This window comes from Perognathus longimembris, chromosome 23, assembly GCF_023159225.1.
Source record: "Perognathus longimembris pacificus isolate PPM17 chromosome 23, ASM2315922v1, whole genome shotgun sequence".
Taxonomy (NCBI): domain Eukaryota; kingdom Metazoa; phylum Chordata; class Mammalia; order Rodentia; family Heteromyidae; genus Perognathus; species Perognathus longimembris.
Genome location: NC_063183.1, coordinates 23,180,501 through 23,200,577, shown reverse-complemented (window position 1 = coordinate 23,200,577; position 20,077 = coordinate 23,180,501). Strand labels below are relative to the sequence as shown.

The window sequence follows — 20,077 nt, the reverse complement described above, 5'->3', positions numbered from 1 at the left end:
TAAGCCACATTCCCAGCCCCCACATTTCTTTCATACAAAAGTATATCACGTTCCAATATTCCATATGTCACTTTACCAAACCAAACATTATCTTATTTATTACTACAACTAAAATATCTTTTGATTTCTCAAACACAGCAAGTAGTTTCAAAAAGGAAAACACCTTAACTCTCTCTTAACCCAACAGGTCAATGATGGCTCACGTCTAATCCTATCTGCTTAGGAGGCTGAGATCTGAATACTACAAGCCCAGGCAGACAAATCTGAGAGATGCTATCTCTGGTTAACCTGTAAAAAAAAGCCAGAAGTGAAGTTGTGGCTAAAGTGGTAGAATGGCATCAATGAAGGAAGGCAGGCAAGATTAGGAAGGCTGGGAGTTCAAGCCCAATACCAGCTACTGGATAGGAAAATCACTAAGATCTACAAAGTGCTGGAGATGGAGCTCAATGGCAGGGTGCTTGCCTATCATGTGCAAGACTCTGAGTTTGAGTACTTAATTAGCTTGGGAACACAGTTAGACTTAGTCTTTAAAAAAAAACAGAAAAGAAAAAGCAATGTATAATGAAAAAAACAAAAAAAAAAGAAAAAGCAATGTATTACACACACATACTTTTTTTACCTTCATCTAATCTGTAAAGTTCCAGATAATAAAGTATCTTTATATTTTATAATTTATTAAATAATAAAGATATGAGGACAATTCTATCTAGACACTTGTTGAACTACAGAAATAGGTATTCCATCCTTTTACAAAGACAACACAGATGTTCCATGCTAGATAGAATAGACATTAGGAAACTTAGTTTCATGACTCTAAACACTTTAATTCTCCTTTCCAGCTTCCCATACCAAACACAGGTATGAAAACATTCAGTGACTGATAGTTGGAAAGAGAAAAGCAAGTAATAGTTTATTAACCTGAAGAATTTACACTTTAAAGTAAATCTGCTAATCTTACAGAAAATATTCATCTCACTTGTTAAAATTAATACATATTCAATTCTAATGTACTCAAACTTACATCTCATAAACATCTTACAAACAACCAAACTTGTACAACAGAATTACAAATATACCCTTGTACTCAAAAATTACAACTTGAAGGGCTGGGGGCATGTCTCAAGTGTTATGTAAAAGTCCTGCCTAGCAAGCTCAAGGTCCTGAGTTCAAAGCTCAGTACTAAAGTTCTGTATAAGGGTCTTAATTTATTTGTTTTTCAGTAATCAGTTTCTGTTTTCAATCTCTAGAAAAAGCACTTCTCATTAGCCATGTAAAGGGTCCCCTGTATTTGACTTTTACTACTTTGTGGAGAATAGTGTCTAACTCCTGACTATAATCACACAAAGTAAAAACAAGACAAGTGTTGGAAGCCACAGTTAGAACTGAAATACAAATGTTAAATGAAAGGGTCCTTATAGAGTCTCCAACCTTGATCACTTTAAAACTAACCATGTAGTCACAGCTTTGAGTCTAAAATGTGCATCTAACAAATGAACACTACAAACTACCACAGAAGTCTGACTACACCAATACCAGCCTCAGACTAAGCAGAAACAGAAGTATGAGTCAAGGGGACAAAGGAATAGAACAGAACAATACAATACTTGCAATAATTAGGTATTTTCTAAATGATCAAATTAGGCTACAGATACTCATCCCAAGCGTTCAAGTCAACGCTTTAAGGATACTTTAAGGATAAGCATACTTTTAGGATTTCAAGTCTACTTTGGGACAAGTCAAAATCTTACCTAAAATAAACCATCTTACACAGAACAAAACAATGCCACTGGAAATTTTTTTTTAAAAAGTCATTGTCTTCAAAACTCGAGTCGCCCAGAAATGCCACTTGAGCCAATGTAACTCCAACTTGAGGGGGGGAGGGGGGAGATACACTGTTTTGACAATCCACCGAACTGCACCTGCAAGTTTTGTTAAACTCTGCAAGTCGGGTCACCTCCAAGGTCCGTCCTTCTGCTCCAAAGAGATCCAATCCAGCCAGCAGATCACAGGACACCCCGAGACAACGTGCCCTTCACCCCAGCAACCCCTTTCCCTTCGTAAGGCGACAAAACTGTTTTCAATGAACACAAAACACATCCTCCAGAGCTCTCCCCACACACACACCCCAAATACTCCCCCAAACACACTAGGGCACTCGGCACCGGGCCAGACGGAGCACCACGTACTCTTGTGGGACAAGCGGGAGCTGACGGTCGCCACTCCACCGGCGGCCCGACTGCAGATCGGGTTGGGGGGTTGGGGGGGACGACACCGTCTGGATCCTCACGCTCGGTACCGAACAATACAACGAGCCGGGCCGCACACATCGCCAACTTCCCACGAGCCTGCGCGGAGGAGCGGACACTCCCGGCATCGGCCACCCGGCCGAGGGCTGGGGAGGAAGGTGAGGAGGGCGAACGAGGGCGGCGAGCAGCGAAGCGACAGCCCCGCGACAGCTGTCCGCGCCCTCCGGAAGGCTGCGGGCGCCCGGCCTGGGCTTCCACGGATGACCCCGGTCTCCCCGACTTTGCTTCTCCCGTGCCCGCCGGGCGGGTGTGGGGGGTTGTTGGGGGAGAAGAAAAGAGGAGGAGGAGGAGGAGGAGGAGGGGAGGACCGTGGGGAAAGGCCTCGCCGGAGGCTCGCAGCCGCCTCTGCCCGCCACCGCTGGGAACGCGGTCGGGGCGCGGGGGACAATAGCGAGCGGGGAGCGCGGCGCGCCCGAGTGGCGCCGCCGGCCGGCCGGGCTGACTGACTGACGCGCCCGCCGCGCGCCGCGCCTGGGTTCCGCTCGGCCCGGGCTCCGCTCCACCGCCGCGGTCCGCGGAGCTCGCGGCGGCCCCGGCGCTCCTGGGGTGGAGTGGGGAGGGAGAAGGGGGACAAGGAGGGAGGGTGGTCGTGTCTCACCTCCCAGTCCTGCTGCCCACGACAGGAGCAGAATTAACACTCTCGGCAACACCATCTTCCGCCCGCCACCGCCGCCGCCTCCTCACGGGTTAACAGCAGCACATCGATCCGGAGGGAGAAGCTGGAAGGGGTTTGGTCCGGAGCCGCCGCGGGAAGCCGGGACCTCCCCCGGCAGGAGAAACGCCGAAGCACCTCCCTCTCGCTCCACTTCAGGGGCCGGCAACGCTCCCGAGCTCCACCAAAACAGGGACCTCCCTCCCCCTCCACCGCTTCCTTCCTCCCTTCCCCGTTTCCCTTCCCTCCCTCCTCCAGGCCTCTTCTCTTTTCCCCCCCCCCCACCCTCCCTCTCTTCCCCACCGTGTCCCGGATCTCCGCCTCCTTCCTCGCACGTGACGCATCCACACCCAATCCGCACGCGAAGCCGCGCCCCTACCTCCCGCTCCTCCTCCTCCCCCAGGCGCCCCAGGGGCGCGCGCATGCGCACGGCGCCCACTTCCCGGGCTGCTCGGCCCGCCGCTGCTTCCTGTCCGCCGGCGGAGAGCTGGGATTGGATTTAGGAGGCGGGGTTGCGGGCGGGGCTTCTTCTGGCTCCGCCCCCACAACAGGACGGCTCGGTTCGCGGTGTGAAAGCGCCGGGTGTCTTACAGGTGCCAAGGACTTCACCTAAGCTGAAGTGGGAGTGAGAAGGTACAACCGAGGGATTGTCTTCCTCTCCTTTGCAAGAAACGGAGGTTTTTGTTTCTTCTTTTTTTTTTTTCTATCGCTCGTGACGCACCATGGCCAGCCACCAAGTAAACAAAAGCAGTCCCCGCAAGCTTCAATTGTAAGCCGCGACAGCCTCCAGTGCTAGGGACATAACTGATAGATCTCTCAGGCAGCCACCAGAAAGAAAAGACACCATGCTTAAAGGATACTTTTCTGACCTCTCCGTGCAATCTAATGTCACAGACTAGGCCTTTGTGAAAGCCAGACAGTCTTTAATCTATACAGCCCAGGAAAATGTCCCCATTTCAACCACTCTGTCCCAACCCATCTGCAAAGAAAACCTTCGCCTGTCTCTTCTCCAGTTCCTATACAGCGCATGTTCACGTTGATTCTTTAAGTTCAGGTTTCATGAGTTAGGACTCATGATTAGGTATTCTTCACCTATTTGGCATCTGACTTGAGCTAGCTCAAGGCACTACAAACATTACTAACAATAAATTCCTATATCTTGCTCTGTATATCTTATGCAACGGACATAAAAGTATGCTTTTAACATGCACACAAAAATAAAAACAGTATGAGTCTTTGATTCTAGGTTTGAGAAATTGATTGTTGTAATTTTATTCCATATTTTAGATTCAAATTCCAAAACCATCATTATTAATAGTGACCATTTATTTCTAATGAAATATATGGAATTAAGAGGATAAATGCAGTGGGGGGTTTTCTTTTTAAAAATACAGTCTTAGGAAACAGTTTTTTGCAAATATTACGTGGATGTCACATGATTTTTTACTGTTCTACAGAGATGCTGTCATCTTCTAGATATCTCATGGCTTTTTTGTGTTGCACAGCATTTTCTATAGTTAATTCTAATAAGGGCCTATTTAGCAAATATATAACCAACATATAACTATTGAACTTTAGTAATAAAATCGTCTCTGTTCCAGTAATTTATTAAAAAAATAGGAAAGCCCTCTCAATTCCTAAAATTCTGATATCTCAGTCAAACATTGAAGGACTGCCCAAAACCAAACTCGTTTGCCTAGTCTCTCTCTCTCTCTCTCTCTCTCTCTCTCTCTCTCTCTCTCTCTCTCTCTGTCTGTCTCCCTCTGTCTCTCTGAGTGTGGGTTTGGTCATGGGGCTTGAACTCCTGGGCTCCTTCTCTCAAGGCTACTGTTTTACCACCTTGAACCATAGCTCTACTTCCAGTGATTAGTCTTTTACTCTCTTCTTCTTCCCTCCCTCTTACAGTTAACCTCATCTGACTCTAAGAATATCAAAGGAATCTTAACAACTTCTCTCTCCATGTTGTCTCTCTTCCCTTTCTACTTAGAACTAACCTAGCCTTTAAAGGTACCGATTACAACCTGATAACACAAAAACCAAATTATATTCACAGATATGTTTGCATGACTTTCAGTTCTTTTTTTTTTTTTTTCTTAATGATTCATCAAAATAGTCAACATCTGGGAGTTTTCCTGGTTCAGCCAGGATTCCAATTTTTCTTGAAAACTTCAAGGGTCCAGAAGACCTGGATTCTTGCATATCAGCTGGCAGGAAGTGAGGAGAGACTGCCCTCTTTGGACTGAGCTTGTCCAATGTCCCTCAGGCCCATAGTATCCCAGTCACTGTTGGAATCTCCGGCTTCCATTTTAAGCACTAGACCAAAAAGTCTTTGGAGTTTGTTTTCCTACACTCCTGTGGCTCCAGTCATTTCAATTACATTTTAGTTCAAAATCTATCTTACTAGTATCCGTAATGAATCATGGGTTACTTTATAGAAACTATGATTATCCAGAGACCAAAGACAGCACACATAAACAGCACCATACAGAATAACGATATATTTGAAAAGTTCTTCTCAGGTTATAAACTCTTTGCTGTAATTTTCCATTTCACTTACAAAACCACATAGCAAATCATTTATGCTAATGACTTCCCCTTGCCTTTTTTGTGGTCCTTTAAAAAAAAAAGTGGAAATTGAAGTCAAGTTGATCTCCTTAAGCTTGTGAAATTAGTAGATGGCTGAATCAAGGTTCTGATTCCAGGTGTTAATAATCTTTCCTGCTGCATCAGGCTGCCTCTGTGTGAGCATGCTTAATATTCTCTTCCATGCCCCCAAAGAACTATACTGTACATATTCAATACATAGTTAGGAAGTTTTGCTATTAGAAGTATAAGCCAAATGGATCATAATTCTTATATTATGCCTATTAACAATTACCAACTATACTTCCCAACAATGCAAGGAGTTATTATCCAGTACTGTTCCAGATTAGTGTTTTGCAATAGAATGACCAATTGAATACCTGAATTAAAATCATTTAGGATGCTTATTGAAACTGCAGATTCCTGGGCTTTTTTCCAATGCTATTGAATCAGAATTCCTGGGGTGGAGCCCAGAAACAGACATTTTAGATGGCTTCCCACAGAGTTAATGACACCAAAGTTTGACAACTGCTCTCATAATAAGGGATATTGTGAAAATAAAAGACTCAGTTGGGCATATCTGTTTTATTGTGTATTTGATTCATTTGTTGTTGAAACATGGTACCACACTATGTTGGCTACTCTGGCCTCAGACTCTTATCCTCCTGTCTTATCCTCCTCAAAATGTGGCTTACTGGTGCTTGCCTAGCTTGCATGAAGCTCTGGTTTTGATTCCTCAGTACCACATAAACAGAAAAAGCCTGAAGTAGCACTGTGCCTCAGGAAGAGTTCCTGAGTTCAAGCCCCAGGACTGGCAAAAAATAAAATAAAGGTTTAGATTACAGTGCCTGGCTTTTGACTGAGTTGTTTTGGAAAGTCAGTGTCAACAAATAAATAGAAAATATATTTCCTTGATTATAAAATACAATTGATAGTTGGATGTAGTACTGGCTCAATAATAGCCTGTGAAAATGGCGTTTTCTAATTTTCCTAAAATAAATGTTTAGGCTTTCTATCAAGAAATTGGACTTGGGTCTGGGGATATGGCCTAGTGGCAAGAGTGCTTGCCTTGTATACTTGAAGCCCTGAGTTCGATTCCCCAGCACCACATATACAGAAAATGGCCAGAAGTGGCACTGTGACTCAAGTGGCAGAGTGCTAGTCTTGAGCAAAGAGAAGCCAGGGACAGTGCTCAGGCCCTGAGTCCAAGGCCCAGGACTGGCAAAGAAAAAAAACAAAAACAAAGAAATTGGACTTGGAGGTGTGACTCAAGTGATAGAACACTTGCCTAGTAAGCCTGAAGCCCTGAATTCAATCTCCTGTACCTTTGGGGGCAGAGATGTTAATTGCATATGCTAAACTTTTTGTTTTATTTTATTTTTTGTCTGAGACAGGGTGTAGATCACTATGTAGCCAAGATTTGCTTTGAACTCTCAATACTTTTGCTTCAGTTTCTCAAGTCCTAAGATTATGAGTGTGTACTACCATAGCCAGCTACATTAAACATTTCAAGTGTTAAAAAAAAAAAAAATAGCCCTGGGGCTGATAATGTGGCTTAGTGGTAGAGTGCTTGCCAGCATGCATGAAACCCCGGGTTTAATTCCCCAGCACCACATAAACAGAAAAAGCCAGAAGTGGCACTGTGGCTCAAGAAGTAGAGTGCTAACCTTGAGCAAAAAGCCAGGAACAGTGCTCAGTCCCTGAGTCCCAAGCCCCAGGACTGGCCAAAAAAAAAAAAAAAAAAGCCCTTACTGTGAGGAAAAGAAAATTAAACTATGTGAATATTTAATGTGTAGGTGACAGAGAGATTGATTTAACATGAAAAAAATAAGAAAGCCAGATATCAGTAGCTTGTGTCTGTAATTCTACCTATCCAGGAGGTTCATATCTGAGGGTCAGGGCTCAAGGCTAGCCCAGACATCGATGATGCAAATAGGAGGAAGTGTAAATAGGAAGATTATGGTCCAGACCAATCTCAGCCAAAAGCCAGATCCTATCTCAGGAGGCTTGGCTTGAGCAGCAGAGTGCCAGATACAAAGCCCTGAGTCCAAACCCTACTAGTGCCCAAAACAAACATAGGAGAGAAGGATAAAAAAGAAATTGGGATCAGGATGATATAGTCTTAGTCATAACTTAGAAGATTAATCTATCCACACATAGTGCTCAAAGACAAATGTTTAGACAAAACTGACTAGAAAGCAAACACTTGAAGAATTTGGGGAGAGTGATGAAATTCAACATTGGATATAGAAGGTAAGTTCAGAAGCTGTTTGAGCTGTCTTTTGCTAAAGATTACTTATTTGCCAAACAAGTAGGGAGGGATTGCTTCCCCAGTACTAGATCTGTAATGATCAGACTTTACACAGAGCAGAATCACAGGAAGCCCAGGAGTTGTTAAAACACCAGGTTCCTGATTCTGCACATTTAATCAGGCCATTTATTTATTTATTTTTTCAGAGCCTTGACTGTGTTAAGCAAGCATTCTATCTATACCCTCAGCCCCAAGAATGCTCACTTTTAATAGTGAACTGCTAATACAAAGATCCACATTTTGAGAACAATTGTGCCAGAGTTGATAGGTATTTGTCGAAGTGATGGGTTGGCAAAACTTTCTTTCCTTTCTGTCTTTCTTTCTATTTCTTTTTCTACATTCCTTCCTTCCTCTCTCTTTTTCTCATCCTTTCTTTTCTCCCCCCACCTTTTATTTTCACTATTGGGGTTTGAATGTAGGGTCTCATGCTTGCTAAACAAATGCTTTGCCACTGAGCTCCAGCCCCTACCAGAATAATTTTTGGAGAACGAAGAAAGCAAGTATGATATACTTGATCCAACAACAAACAGGCATAAAACTCAGGAGTCGAGATTCTTAGTTGAAAATGATGGACTATTATTTCTTGAATCCACTCCTGGTATGACCTACCAGGATGCATATATTTAATTCCCACATTTAAAAGGGAAGACTGAGAGGACAATTTCCTGAACACGATGGCATATGAGGGCTACAACAGAAAGGAAAAGGTTACTTCCCTCTGTTCTCAAGCAGGCATCTCTCTGCCACTACCAGGACAGGTGAGCATCTGCTAAAGCAGCGGGGAGTAGAAGCAGCACCTGCTAGAATAGCACAGGACTGGCTTTGTTTGCAAGCAGGTGTGGACTCCTCATGGGGTGCAAGGAAATAATTGAGCCAGGGATGTACCTTGCAGGAGGTTGGACTGTCTGCAAGCAGTTGAAAGCCAAAGCCATGGTAATTTGGGTTACATGGAAACCCTTTATTTTAACTCAAAATTCTCTCATGTATGTTGAATTGAAAGCAAAAGAAGTGAAATCAAAGTATATCTGTCCCTTCGTCCCTGTTCTGCTCAGAACTGATCATTGTTGTGTACTCGTGTGCCAGATCTAGGTCCTGAGGACTGCCCCTAGGCCTTTTACTCTCCCCTCAATGCTAGCCCTCTACCACTTGGGCCACAGCTCCACTTCCAGCATTTTTTTTGGGGGGGTGACTAATTGGAAATAAGAGTCTTGTGGACTTTCTTGACCCCGCTGGCTTGAACCACATTCCTCAGATCTTAGCCTCCTGAATGGCTAGGATTACAAGCACAAAACCACCAGCTTCCAGCTCTAATGGCTAATTTTGATGTAGCTGACTACAAAGTACTATTAACTCATTTTTATAAATACAGCAACAGAATAAAATAAGATGTTTGGATTATGGCTCAATATGCGAAGGAAGAGGCCATAACTAGAATAAGTAGAATACTGCCACACTCTGAGTGGTAAGAAGATTAGGACTAAGGGCTGCAGAGGAAATGAAGACAGGAAAGGAATGTGTAATGGCAGTCAAGTCAAAGATGACATCAAGTTTCCGTTATGATAGCTAGAAAATTTATGATGCAACTAAGAAAAACAGAATTTCAAAGTAGAGCTATGATTGAGGCAATGCACTAGGCAAAAACATGTTTCTTAATGCTAATTTTGTAATTCTTTTTTTTTTTTTTTTTTTGGCCAGTCCTGGGCCTTGAACTTAAGGCCTAAGCACTGTCCCTGGCTTCTTGTTGCTCAAGGTTAGCACTCTGCCACTTGAGCCACAGCGTCACTTCTGGTCGTTTTCTATATATGTGGTGCTGAGGAATCGAACCCAGGGCTTCATGTATATGAGGCAAGCGCTCTTGACAGTAGGCCATACTCTCAGCCCTAATTTTATAATTCTTTATAGGAAAATGCAACCAGATTTATTGCTTATGGATCAACATAGAAAATAATGCACACACCAGAAATCCTAAATTTGCCAGGTGCTGGTGGCTCATACCTGTAATCCTACTACTCAGGAGGCTGAGATCTGAAAATCACTATTCAAAGCCAGCATGGGCAAGAAAGTTCATGAGACACTTATCTCCAGTTAACCTCCAGAAAACTAGAAGTGGCACTGTGGCCCCAAGTGGTAGAGTGCTAGCCTTGAACAAAAAAAGCACAGGGATAGCACCCAGGCCCCAAATTTAAGCCCAAGGACTGACAAAAAAAAAAAAAAAAAAAATCCCAAACTCAACACTGAAGAAAGACATTTATCAATTATCTTTTCTAATTTTCCTGTGTTCTAGGAATTGGATAAATATTATGCCCATGCTAAAAAAAAAAAAAAGGAAGAAAGATTCTATATTATAAACATAGCAATGAAGAATAGAAGAACTTAGGGGCCAGGAATGTGGTAGAGTGCTTGCCTAGCATGATGAATACCTGGGCTTGATTCCTCAATACCACATAAACAACAAAAGCCTGAAGTGGTGCTGTGGCTCAAGTGGTAGATAGCCAGCCTTAAGGAAAAGAAGCTCAAAGACAGTGCCTAGGCCTGAGTTCGAGCCCCAGAACTGGCAAAAAAAAAATAAATAAATAAAAAGCACTTTATATAGAGGGAGTGCGTGTTTGATCAAAGCATATTATTTGCATGTTACAAATACCACAAACTGGACACTTAATAATGCTGTTTTAAACAAAATTAGACTTTAATATATGTAACTGTAACCCATCTGAACATCACCTTTACAGTAAAAATTAACTTAAATAAAATCACCAAGGGGTTGGGCTGGGATATAGCTCTATAGTAGAGTGCTTGTCCTATGTATATTGAAGCCCCGGGTTTGCATGTGAACACAGAGGAAAGAGAAAAAAAGCAAAACCCACACAAATGAGCTGCAGGCATAGCTGGCTCAAGTGGCAGAGTGCCTGATGAGCAAGCACAAGGGTCTAAGGCAGAAATAAAGAAAAAAACAAAATAAACAGTAAGTCTCACAGGATCTCTCCGCTAGTCACAGGGGCATCCCTCGTGCTAAACATTGTATCCACCCATCACACTAGGAACCCAGTGAATGAATAAAACAACACTTAGTAGTTTTGTCTTATCTTCTCTAACCAATATAGATACAAAAGTAAAAAGTAGAGCTGTGGCTGAAGTGGTAGAGTGTCAGCCTTGAGGGGAAAAAAATACAAAGTATCACATTCTATTATCAGGTATGTACATTTCTAGGAAGAGTAGTCTCTCTCTCCCCTCCCCACCCCGTGTGTGTGTGTGTGTGTGTGTGTCTCCTTCCCCCTCCCTTCCTCTCTCTCTCTCTGGGTGAGGCTTCCAATATTGAACTCATGAGCTGGGCACTTTCCCTTTACCATTTTCTGCTGAAAGCTGGCTGGCACTCTACCACTTCAGCCACAGCCTCACTTCCACCTTTTGGGTGGATTTTTCTGCTTGGGCCGGCTTCGGAACCGCGATCCTCGGATCTCAGCCTCCTGAGCAGCTAGGATGACAGGCACCCAGCTATTGAGTCCCCCTCCCGGCTCCCCCCCCCCCCGCGTCCCCCCACCTCAGGCGCTGGCTTCCCTGACTCAGTGCATCTCGAAGCCAAGTTAGCAAAACCGCCAAGACTTGGCCGATGGAAACACAAGCTATTGTGATTATTATTGGCCCAAATTACCTACTTTCCCCTAGCAGAGCAAGCCAATATTAACAGCGGCACTGACGCCTCCTGCAGGGCGAAAGTGTCATCAGTAGCGGGTGAGGAGCTGGGCGTTGGAGGCCCAGCCCCAAGCCCCGGGCGGCTGGAATTCGTGCAGGGGCAATGAGGTCCGCGCCTCTCGAGCAGATCCCACCCCTCACCCCCCACCCCCACCCCCGCCATTTAAGATCTGCATTTCAGAGGACACGCTTCCAGTCCTCATACCCTACAAGCCGGGAGAACAAGTCTTCCCGAGCCCTTCAGGAACCAGCTCCTACCCGAATGCTACAACCGCGAATTCTAATTCTGCACTCGTTTCCCCCCATCCCCACCCCCATTTCCCAGGCCTGAGCCCCAAAGCTGGGACATCGGACCACCCACTCTTGGCAAGGGTCACAGCCAAGCGTTCCGCCGCCCGTGGCGCCCGCCTTTAACCCCGGAGTTCAACTTCCGGCCACACAGGGAGAGGATGTTTTCCTACTCGCGTTACGAACCGCAGGCGCGCGCGGGCGCGCGGGGGCGCGGCCACGCCCTCCCAGCCACGCCCCCGCCAGGCCTGGGGGGGGGGCGCGCGCGAGGACGGGCGGGGCCGTGAGGGCGGACCTAGCAGGCCGCGTTCCTTTGCCCCTTTGCGACGCGCGCTGTCACGCGGAGACACGCCCCGAGCGGCCGACGTGAGCGCGCACGCGCGCGCTCCCGGCGCCCTCGGTGACGTGCCTGGCCGAGGCCGCGCTAGGGCGCTCGTAGCTTGCCCGGGGCGGCTGTCATGGCGTCGGAGGCGCTGGCTGAGGAGAGCCGGCTGCGGTCTCTGTAGAGCGCGGGGAGGGTGGCCGGGTATGGAGAGCGGCCCTGACAGCCTGCAGCCGCGAGAACACGGGGTGGCGGCCGGGTCAGCGCCGGGGGCAGGTTCTCCTTTGGAAAGGCGACCGGAGCCGGGGCTCGCCGCTGGGGATGGTCCCGGAGTCGGGGCGGCGGACAGCGGCGGCGGGAGCGGGCAGGGGGCGGCGGCGGAGGCAGCGGCGGCGGCGGCGGGCCCAAGCCTCCCGGACTCAGTTTCCCCCACGGGCTCTCCTCAGGCTCCCGGACCGTGCACCTCTTCGGACTTAAAAGAGAGCGCTTCGGAGAGTCCGGTCGCCGCGGAGGCGCCTCTGAGAGGGCGGCACAAGGTGACCGCCTCCCCGGAGCCCGCCGAGGCCGGAGCGGGCCGTGGGTCGGGACCCGCCGGCGACCCGGGAGCCCGGAGTCCCGCGCCCGCCGGCTCCGGGGAGCCCAGCAGCGCCGGCGGCCTGAGCAGCAGTTGCAGCGAGCCCAGCCCTCCTGAGGAATCGCCGAGCCTGGACTCCCTGGAGTCGTTCTCCAACCTCCATTCTTTCCCCAGTAGCTCCGAGTTCAACAGTGAGGAGGGTGCCGAACCCAGAGTCCCCGAGGAGGACGAGAAGGAGGAGGGAGAGGGCGCGGCCAGGGTGGCCCGCGCTGCCCCTCTGTGCCGAGAGGAGGACGGGGAGGACAGCGCTCAGGTGTTGGCGGCCTCCAAGGAACGCTTTCCCGGACAATCTGTGTATCACATCAAGTGGATCCAGTGGAAGGAAGAGAACACGCCCATCATCACCCAGAATGAGAATGGACCCTGCCCATTGCTGGCCATCCTCAATGTTTTGCTGCTGGCCTGGAAGGTACATTCTGCAGCTTTCTACTTCCTCTTGCTTCTGGGAGGGGCGAAACGGGGTGAGGAAGCTTGCTGCTTGTCAGCTGATGGCTTCCTCCTTTTCTTCATTCATCTGTCCCTTTTTCTTCTTAGATGACATTCGTTCCAGGACTCCCTTGTGGAAAGAATATGCGTATATGTGTGTATGCATATATGCATATGTATCTGATCAATATAACAGCCAGTCTCTCTAGACATCTGATCTATCTTATCAGATTTGATCCTATTTAGCTACCTATCTGTAGCAGTTGAGCCTCTGACCTCAAATCTCTTTAGTAGTGTTAAAGAATTCAACATTTAGTTGAACCATCGTGGCTGATCTACTGAATTTGCAAAGTAGGATTTAGAACATCCTATACTTTATGGTTACTTTAAACTCTACTTTCTTATATTACTTATAATTAACTGACCATATCATATACAAAAGATGGAAGAACTGGAGAAAACACTCCTAAGAAGTTGCCCTCAATCTATAATATCGTAAAGTAGGTTTTGGTTATTATGCTAGTAACAACCAAATATTATGATGATATTAATTAAAATTAATAATTGATGACTAGTCAGTTTTCCAGCAAATACTTGCCCCATTTGGGTGTGAATACTTAAGGGTCATAGGGAAGAATTGGGCCTTTAGACAAAGTGCATTTAAGTGCATTTAATTGGTCCAAGACCCAATTACCATAATTTCTTAGGTTTCAAAGAAATTTTCATTTTATGCCTGATTTTTTCCTTGCTTCACTTCTTTGACTTGACTTGAAAGATATTAACATATTATTATTACCAATAACTGTGAATTAGAATCTGTTAAGAGAGCTCAAACTGTTACAGTTGAAATATGTCTAAGGTAATGGAGCAGCAAAGGGAAGGACAAGTTACTTCCAGGATGAGTTACTTATAAATGAAATGCCTATGTAGTTTCAGGGTAAGATGCAAATCACAGAACTGATTATTTTAAAATTGACATTGTGTCATGGGTAAAATGTTCCTTAGAAGAAAAATATCTTGCATTATTCTGACCAGGTAGGAAGAAAATCAAGTTAAGGGAACAAGATTTATTACATGCCTTCTCTTCCTGTTGCCAGCAAGGGTTGATACCAAAGAAATAAGATTAGAAACATTGCCATTATGTGGTGCAGAATGAAACTCTGATGTTTTGAGTGGAGACAAAGCCTCATCTTGAAGAGTTGTCAAGACATTTGGGCTTACTGCATTGAAATGCTTAAAACTTTAAAGAATAATAGCCAGTTAGGGCTCATGCCTATAAGCCCATACTGGCAAGGCTAAACCAGGAGAATTACAGATTTGATGCTGTTTTAGCCACATGGTGAGACTGTCTTTAAAAAAAAACCCTAAATAAATAATATATAGAATAATAAATGTTAGGTTAAGTGGAAATGTAATAGATGTCCAAAACCAGGAAATTTTCCTTTGGTTTGGCATAGTTCCAGAAAACGAAATGGAATTTGTGCATCTTGAACTATGCTTTTAAGGAAAAGAATTTATAATAACAGGGAATTGTAATTCCTGGGGGAGAGAAGAGTGTATATAAAAGGAATGAAGATAGAATGAAATGTCTATGTGTGTGCGTGTGCGTGTGTGTATTAGATGATGGGAGTGGTAAGTTCATATTGGAGATTAATTTTAAAAATCAAATTGAAAAGGTCAGGAGGACCCAGTTGATGTAAACCCTGAGCAGGAAGTTAGAATTGGTTCAGTGGGCTTAGTCTCCTTTAGGAAGGAATAACTACTTATTTCCTATAGGCTTTTCTCTCTCCTCAGTTTCCATATAGTACTGCAGGATTTGAAAGCAGGAGTAAGTGCTGTGTCTCTTGGAGTACTTGGGAATATATGAACATCAAACTCACTCTGAACAGTAGATTCAAGTCATGGTCACATATTTAGGTCCCATTTGTGCAAGGTACTAGGAATAGAAAGATGAGTGAGAAGAAGGCAAATCTGCCCTCCTGGAGTTCTGTATATGGAGGGAGAGAGAGGAGGCAGATATATACAATTATTGCGGTCTTTGTGAGATATTCTAATGTGCTATGGAAGTACAGAAAAAAAATTGTACTTGAGGATAGGGTATGTCTAAGGAAGGCCCCACAGAAGATAGGACATGTTCATTAGGTCTGCAAATGAATAGAGGATCTCTGAGCCAAGGTTATATTTAAAGATGCTGAAGTACAAAAAGAAAAAGAAACTGTTCTTTTTTGGAACCTTTATCCTTGATTGAAGTGCAATGAGAGGAAAAGGGAATAAAATTAGCAGGAGTAAAATTAATGGGTTTGGTCAAGTGTGATCAAGTAGGCATGCTAATGAACTTGAAGATTATTTTGTAAATTTGTGGACTAGGTATTTTTTCCTTCCTCTAGGCTATCTATGGACACAAAAATCAGTTTTCAGTAATCATTAATGATTCATAATGGTGATGGATTTAAAAAATAATAATGTAGAGCAGCATAATAGACCATCAGTGTTCATGGGTCTGTGGATCCAAGGAGACAACTATAGAGGAAAACCTGAGCATACGCAGCATGCATAGAGTTTAGCATCCTGTGGATGCTTGGTTTGTTTTTTCTCATAACAACACCCAACTTCTGCTAAAGATATGCTACTTTTCAACAGATCTTAAATATTGTTTATCACTTCAGTTAAGCAATTTTGTTTTCTTGCCCATCCTGGGCCTTGAACTCTGGGCTTAGGCACTGTTTGTAAGCTCCTTTTGCTGAAGGTTAGCACTCTACCACTTGCCACAGCACCATTTCCGGCTTTTTCTGTGGTTAATTGGAGATTAGAGTCTCACGGACTTTCCTCCCTGGGCTGGCTTTGAACCTCCATCCTCAGATCTCAGTCTCCTGAGTAGCTAGGATTATGGGTGTAGGCTATACCATTGCCCAGCTAAGCATATTAACTTTTTTTTTTTGGCCAGTCCTGGGCCTTGGACTCAGGGCCTGAGCACTGTCCCTGGCTTCTTTTTGCTCAAGGCTAGCACTCTGCCACTTGAGCCGCAGCGCCACTTCTGGCCATTTTCTGTATATGTGGTGCTGGGGAATCGAACCCAGGGCCTTATGTATATGAGGCAGGCACTCTTGCCACTAGGCCATACCCCCAGCCCAGATCACACAATGATTTAAACACAACGGATGATAATGTAGGAGAGATTAAGATTGTCTATGAATCAGCTGAGCTCACAGGAACTTAAATTTTTTGTTTTTGAAATTTCCTTTGATTAAAATCTATTGGGCTGGGAGTGGAGCTTAGTGGCATAGTGCTTCCCTAGCATGCATGAAGCCCTGGGTTTGACTCCTCAGTACCACATAAACACTGGAAATGGTGCTATGGCTCAAGTGGTAGAGAGCTGGCCCTGAGCACAGAGAGGCTCAGGGACATGCGCAGTCAAAATTGCATGTAATCCACAAGTGTGGGGTTTTTTGTTTGTTTGTTTGTTTGTTTTTTGCCAGTCCTGGAGCTTGACCTCAGAGCCTGAGCACTGTCCCTGGCTTCTTTTTGCTCAAGGCTAGCAGCTACTCTGCCAACTTGAGCCACGGCGCCACTTAACTGGCAGTTTTCTATATATGTGCTGCTGAGGAATGGAACCTAGGGCTTGATGTATACCAGGCAAGCACTCTTGCCACTAGGCCATATTCCCAGCTCCACAAGTATGTTTTTCAAAGTGAGCCAGAGGTTTTAAGAGGTCAAAACTATTTTCAAAATAATACTAAGATTTTATTTACTTTTTTCATTTGCCATAGTTTCTCAGACTATGTGATGGGTGATGATGCCCTAAAAGTTAATGGGATGTGTCCATATAGTCTTGTGTTTTAAATCCTTCTCAGTTTTAATTTTCAATATGGCAAATATTGGTATATATAATTCACAAAGACAAGAGCTATTTGAGGTCCTCAGACATTTTTTTTTTTCTATTCTTTTTTTTTTGCCAGTCCTGGGCCTTGGACTCAGGGCCTGAGCACTGTCCCTGGCTTCTTCCCGCTCAAGGCTAGCACTCTGCCACTTGAGCCACAGCGCCGCTTCTGGCCGTTTTCTGTATATGTGGTGCTGGGGAATCGAACCTAGGGCCTCGTGTATCCGAGGCAGGCACTCTTGCCACTAGGCTATATCTCCAGCCCTCCTCAGACATTTTTAATACTGCAAAAGACTGAGAAATATTTGAGAAATGTTGAAGGAAAGAAAATAAAAAGATATGAAGGTAGTATGAGACTTTAGAGGACCTATCACTAAAGGTGCTTAGACTTGGTACATAGCTGACAATAGAGCTATTCTAAGTACTAAATAAAATGATGAACGTTTTATATGTATGTGCATATACATGCATACGTATACACACACACAGTTTTCCTTCAGTGTTGGAGATCAAGCTCAGAGCTTTATACACTAAATGTACACTCTACCATTGAGCCATGTCTATTTACTTATTTGTTTTGGGCCCTGGATCAATCCCCAGGGCCTTTCACATAGTAAGCACAGGAAGAGCTGATAAGGATAGCTGGTTGCCATCTCTCTTTGATCAAGACAAAGTAACAGTGCCAATGATTAATTCATCACTAACTTGTTATAACAAAATGAAAGCAATGAGACCATTTCTTCAAATCTGGATAATAGAGATTGGTTGAGTCTTTTAAGTGATAAGGAAAATTAAATGGAATAATGTTAGAAGGGGAACTTGTTGCCAGAGTTTAGTGGTATCAAATTAGAAATGTCTCATCACTATGTAAAAATATAAATGTTTATTATGTCTTTAGAAGCTTGGACTAGGTCTCAAGAAAGAGGTCAAAATGATAGTGAAAAATTAAATTGTGGGATTATAGTGTAGATGCAAGTATGGTAGATATAAGAATAAATAATCTTTCCAGAAAGTAATAGGCTATAATCCTCAACTTTTTTTCATGTGAGTCATTATAAATTGCCAACAGAAGCATCCTGTCTTGCCTTACTTCCTCCTTTATTCCATTCTTCACTAGACAAAAAGGGCAGTGTTAAAAGCAAGTGAATAAGAAAGAAGCATTTGGGGGCTGGGGATATTGCCTAGTGGTAAAAGTGCTTGCCTCCTATACATGAAGCCCTGGGTTCAATTCCTCAGCACCACATACACAGCCAGAAGGAGCACTGTGGCTCAAGTAGCAGAGTGCTAGCTTTGAGCAAAAAGAAGCCAGGGACAATGCTCAGGCCCTGAGTTCAAGCCCCAGGACTGGCAAATAAAAACTATCTGAATTAGTTAAAAAAAAAAAAAAAGAAGCATTTGTACAATTTGACATATAGAATGAGAAGCAGAAATAGGACAATGTCATGATACAGAAAGAAATAATGTAATTATTTTTGTGTGTATGCCAATGCCACAGCTTGAACTCAGTCTCTTCATTCACCTTTCTTGCTCACGGCTGCTGTTGTACCACTTGAGCCACATCTCCCAACTAGCATTTTGCTGATTAACTGGAGATGAAGTCCCCAGGCTTGCCTCAAACCTCAGTTTTCCAGGTCTCATCTTCCTGAGGTGTTAGGATTACAGGTATGAGCCAGTAAATGAGAAAATGTAATTTTTAAAAAGTAGCTAGTTGCTAGGCACCAGTGGCTCACTCCTGTAATCCTAGCTAGTGAGGAGGCTGAGATCTAAGGATCACAGTTCAAAGCCAGCCCTGGCAGGAAAGTCCATGAGACATTTACCTTCAATTAACCACCGAAAAAACAGAAATGGCCCTGTGCACTAGCCTTGAGCTGAAGATCTCAGGGACAGCTCCCAGGACCAGAGTTAAAGCCTCATGACCAACCAAAAAAAAAAGTGGTTAGTTATCATGTCAAATGCATTAAGGAGTAGATAAAGTAGGAAAGATCTTGCCAAAAAAAAAAAAAAAAGGACAGGTGCCAGGGACAAGGCAATGCCTAAGTTGAAGTAGCCTTTAAAAAGTTTTAGTATGCCTGTTTTTTATCTCCCCACTCCCCACTCCCACCTTTCCAGCAATTCTCTTATGCCTAGAGGTAAGAGCAGGAGAAAGGGCTGGTTAGTATTGTCAGGGTGTGGGCTTTTCAGAGGTGATTCATGGAGGGTCACAGGAATTGGGTGAAAGTAAACAGTTGGTCCTCTCCTTTAGGGAAGGATGAAATCAGGAGAAAATCGACACCCAATAAATTGGGAAGATTTGAGTGTTGTTACTGAATAAAAGATGGCAGTTAAGATCATCGCAGTAAGAACTGGGTTTAATATATTGGTTTAATATTGACAAAATAGAGTATAATCCATGTATTAAATAATCATGCTTGATAATCAAGAAAGAAGGAAATCTACTAATTGTAATTAATTCAAGCAGACATTTGTATTAGTAACTAACACAAGCTAAATTTACCCAAATTTATGTGGTAGAATACAATTTCATTTTGCTTCTTTTAGATCTTTTTTTTTTTTTTTTTTTTTTGGCCAGTCCTGGGGCTTGAATTCAGGGCCTGAGCTTCTTTTTGCTCAAGGTTAGCACTCTACCACTTGAGCCACAGCACCACTTCTGGCCTTTTCTATATATGTGGTGCTGAGGAATCGAACCCAGGGCTTCATGTATACAAGGCAAGCACTCTACTACTAGGCCATATTCCTAGCCCTTTTAGATCATTTTATAGCTTCTTTTTTATATAAAGATACTTCTTTGTTACCTACAAAATGTTATTTATAGGTATATTCTGGGGCTTAGCCTATTGTCTGTGCTTATAAGTCAACAAGTCAGAGTTATGTAAAATTTAAATTTTATTTTCTGTTTTTGTTGTTGTTATTGTTTTCTGGTTCTGGGGCTTGAACTCCGGGCCTGGGATCTGTCCCTGAGCTTCTTTTGCCCAAGGCTAGTGCTCTGTC

At 44.2% G+C, this 20,077-nt stretch overlaps 2 protein-coding genes across 3 annotated transcripts in view; one reads left to right on the top strand and one right to left on the bottom strand.

Moving 5' to 3' along the window:
* Adam10 (ADAM metallopeptidase domain 10) overlaps nucleotides 1-3,208 on the bottom strand; it is an 81,522-nt gene extending 78,314 nt beyond the window's left edge. The window contains exon 1 of the mRNA XM_048331694.1: nucleotides 2,905-3,208. Within this exon, the coding sequence (XP_048187651.1) occupies nucleotides 2,905-2,959 (55 nt within the window). The 5' untranslated portion in view covers nucleotides 2,960-3,208. The remainder of the gene's footprint in view (nucleotides 1-2,904) is intronic.
* Nucleotides 3,209-12,219: 9,011 nt separating this feature from the next.
* Mindy2 (MINDY lysine 48 deubiquitinase 2) overlaps nucleotides 12,220-20,077 on the top strand; it is a 37,646-nt gene continuing 29,788 nt past the window's right edge. Inside the window, exon 1 of one of the 2 annotated variants that reach the window (XM_048331697.1) lies at nucleotides 12,220-13,195. In XM_048331697.1, the coding sequence (XP_048187654.1) occupies nucleotides 12,359-13,195 (837 nt within the window). In that variant the 5' untranslated portion in view covers nucleotides 12,220-12,358. The remainder of the gene's footprint in view (nucleotides 13,196-20,077) is intronic. The other variant, XM_048331695.1, reaches the window with a different exon arrangement.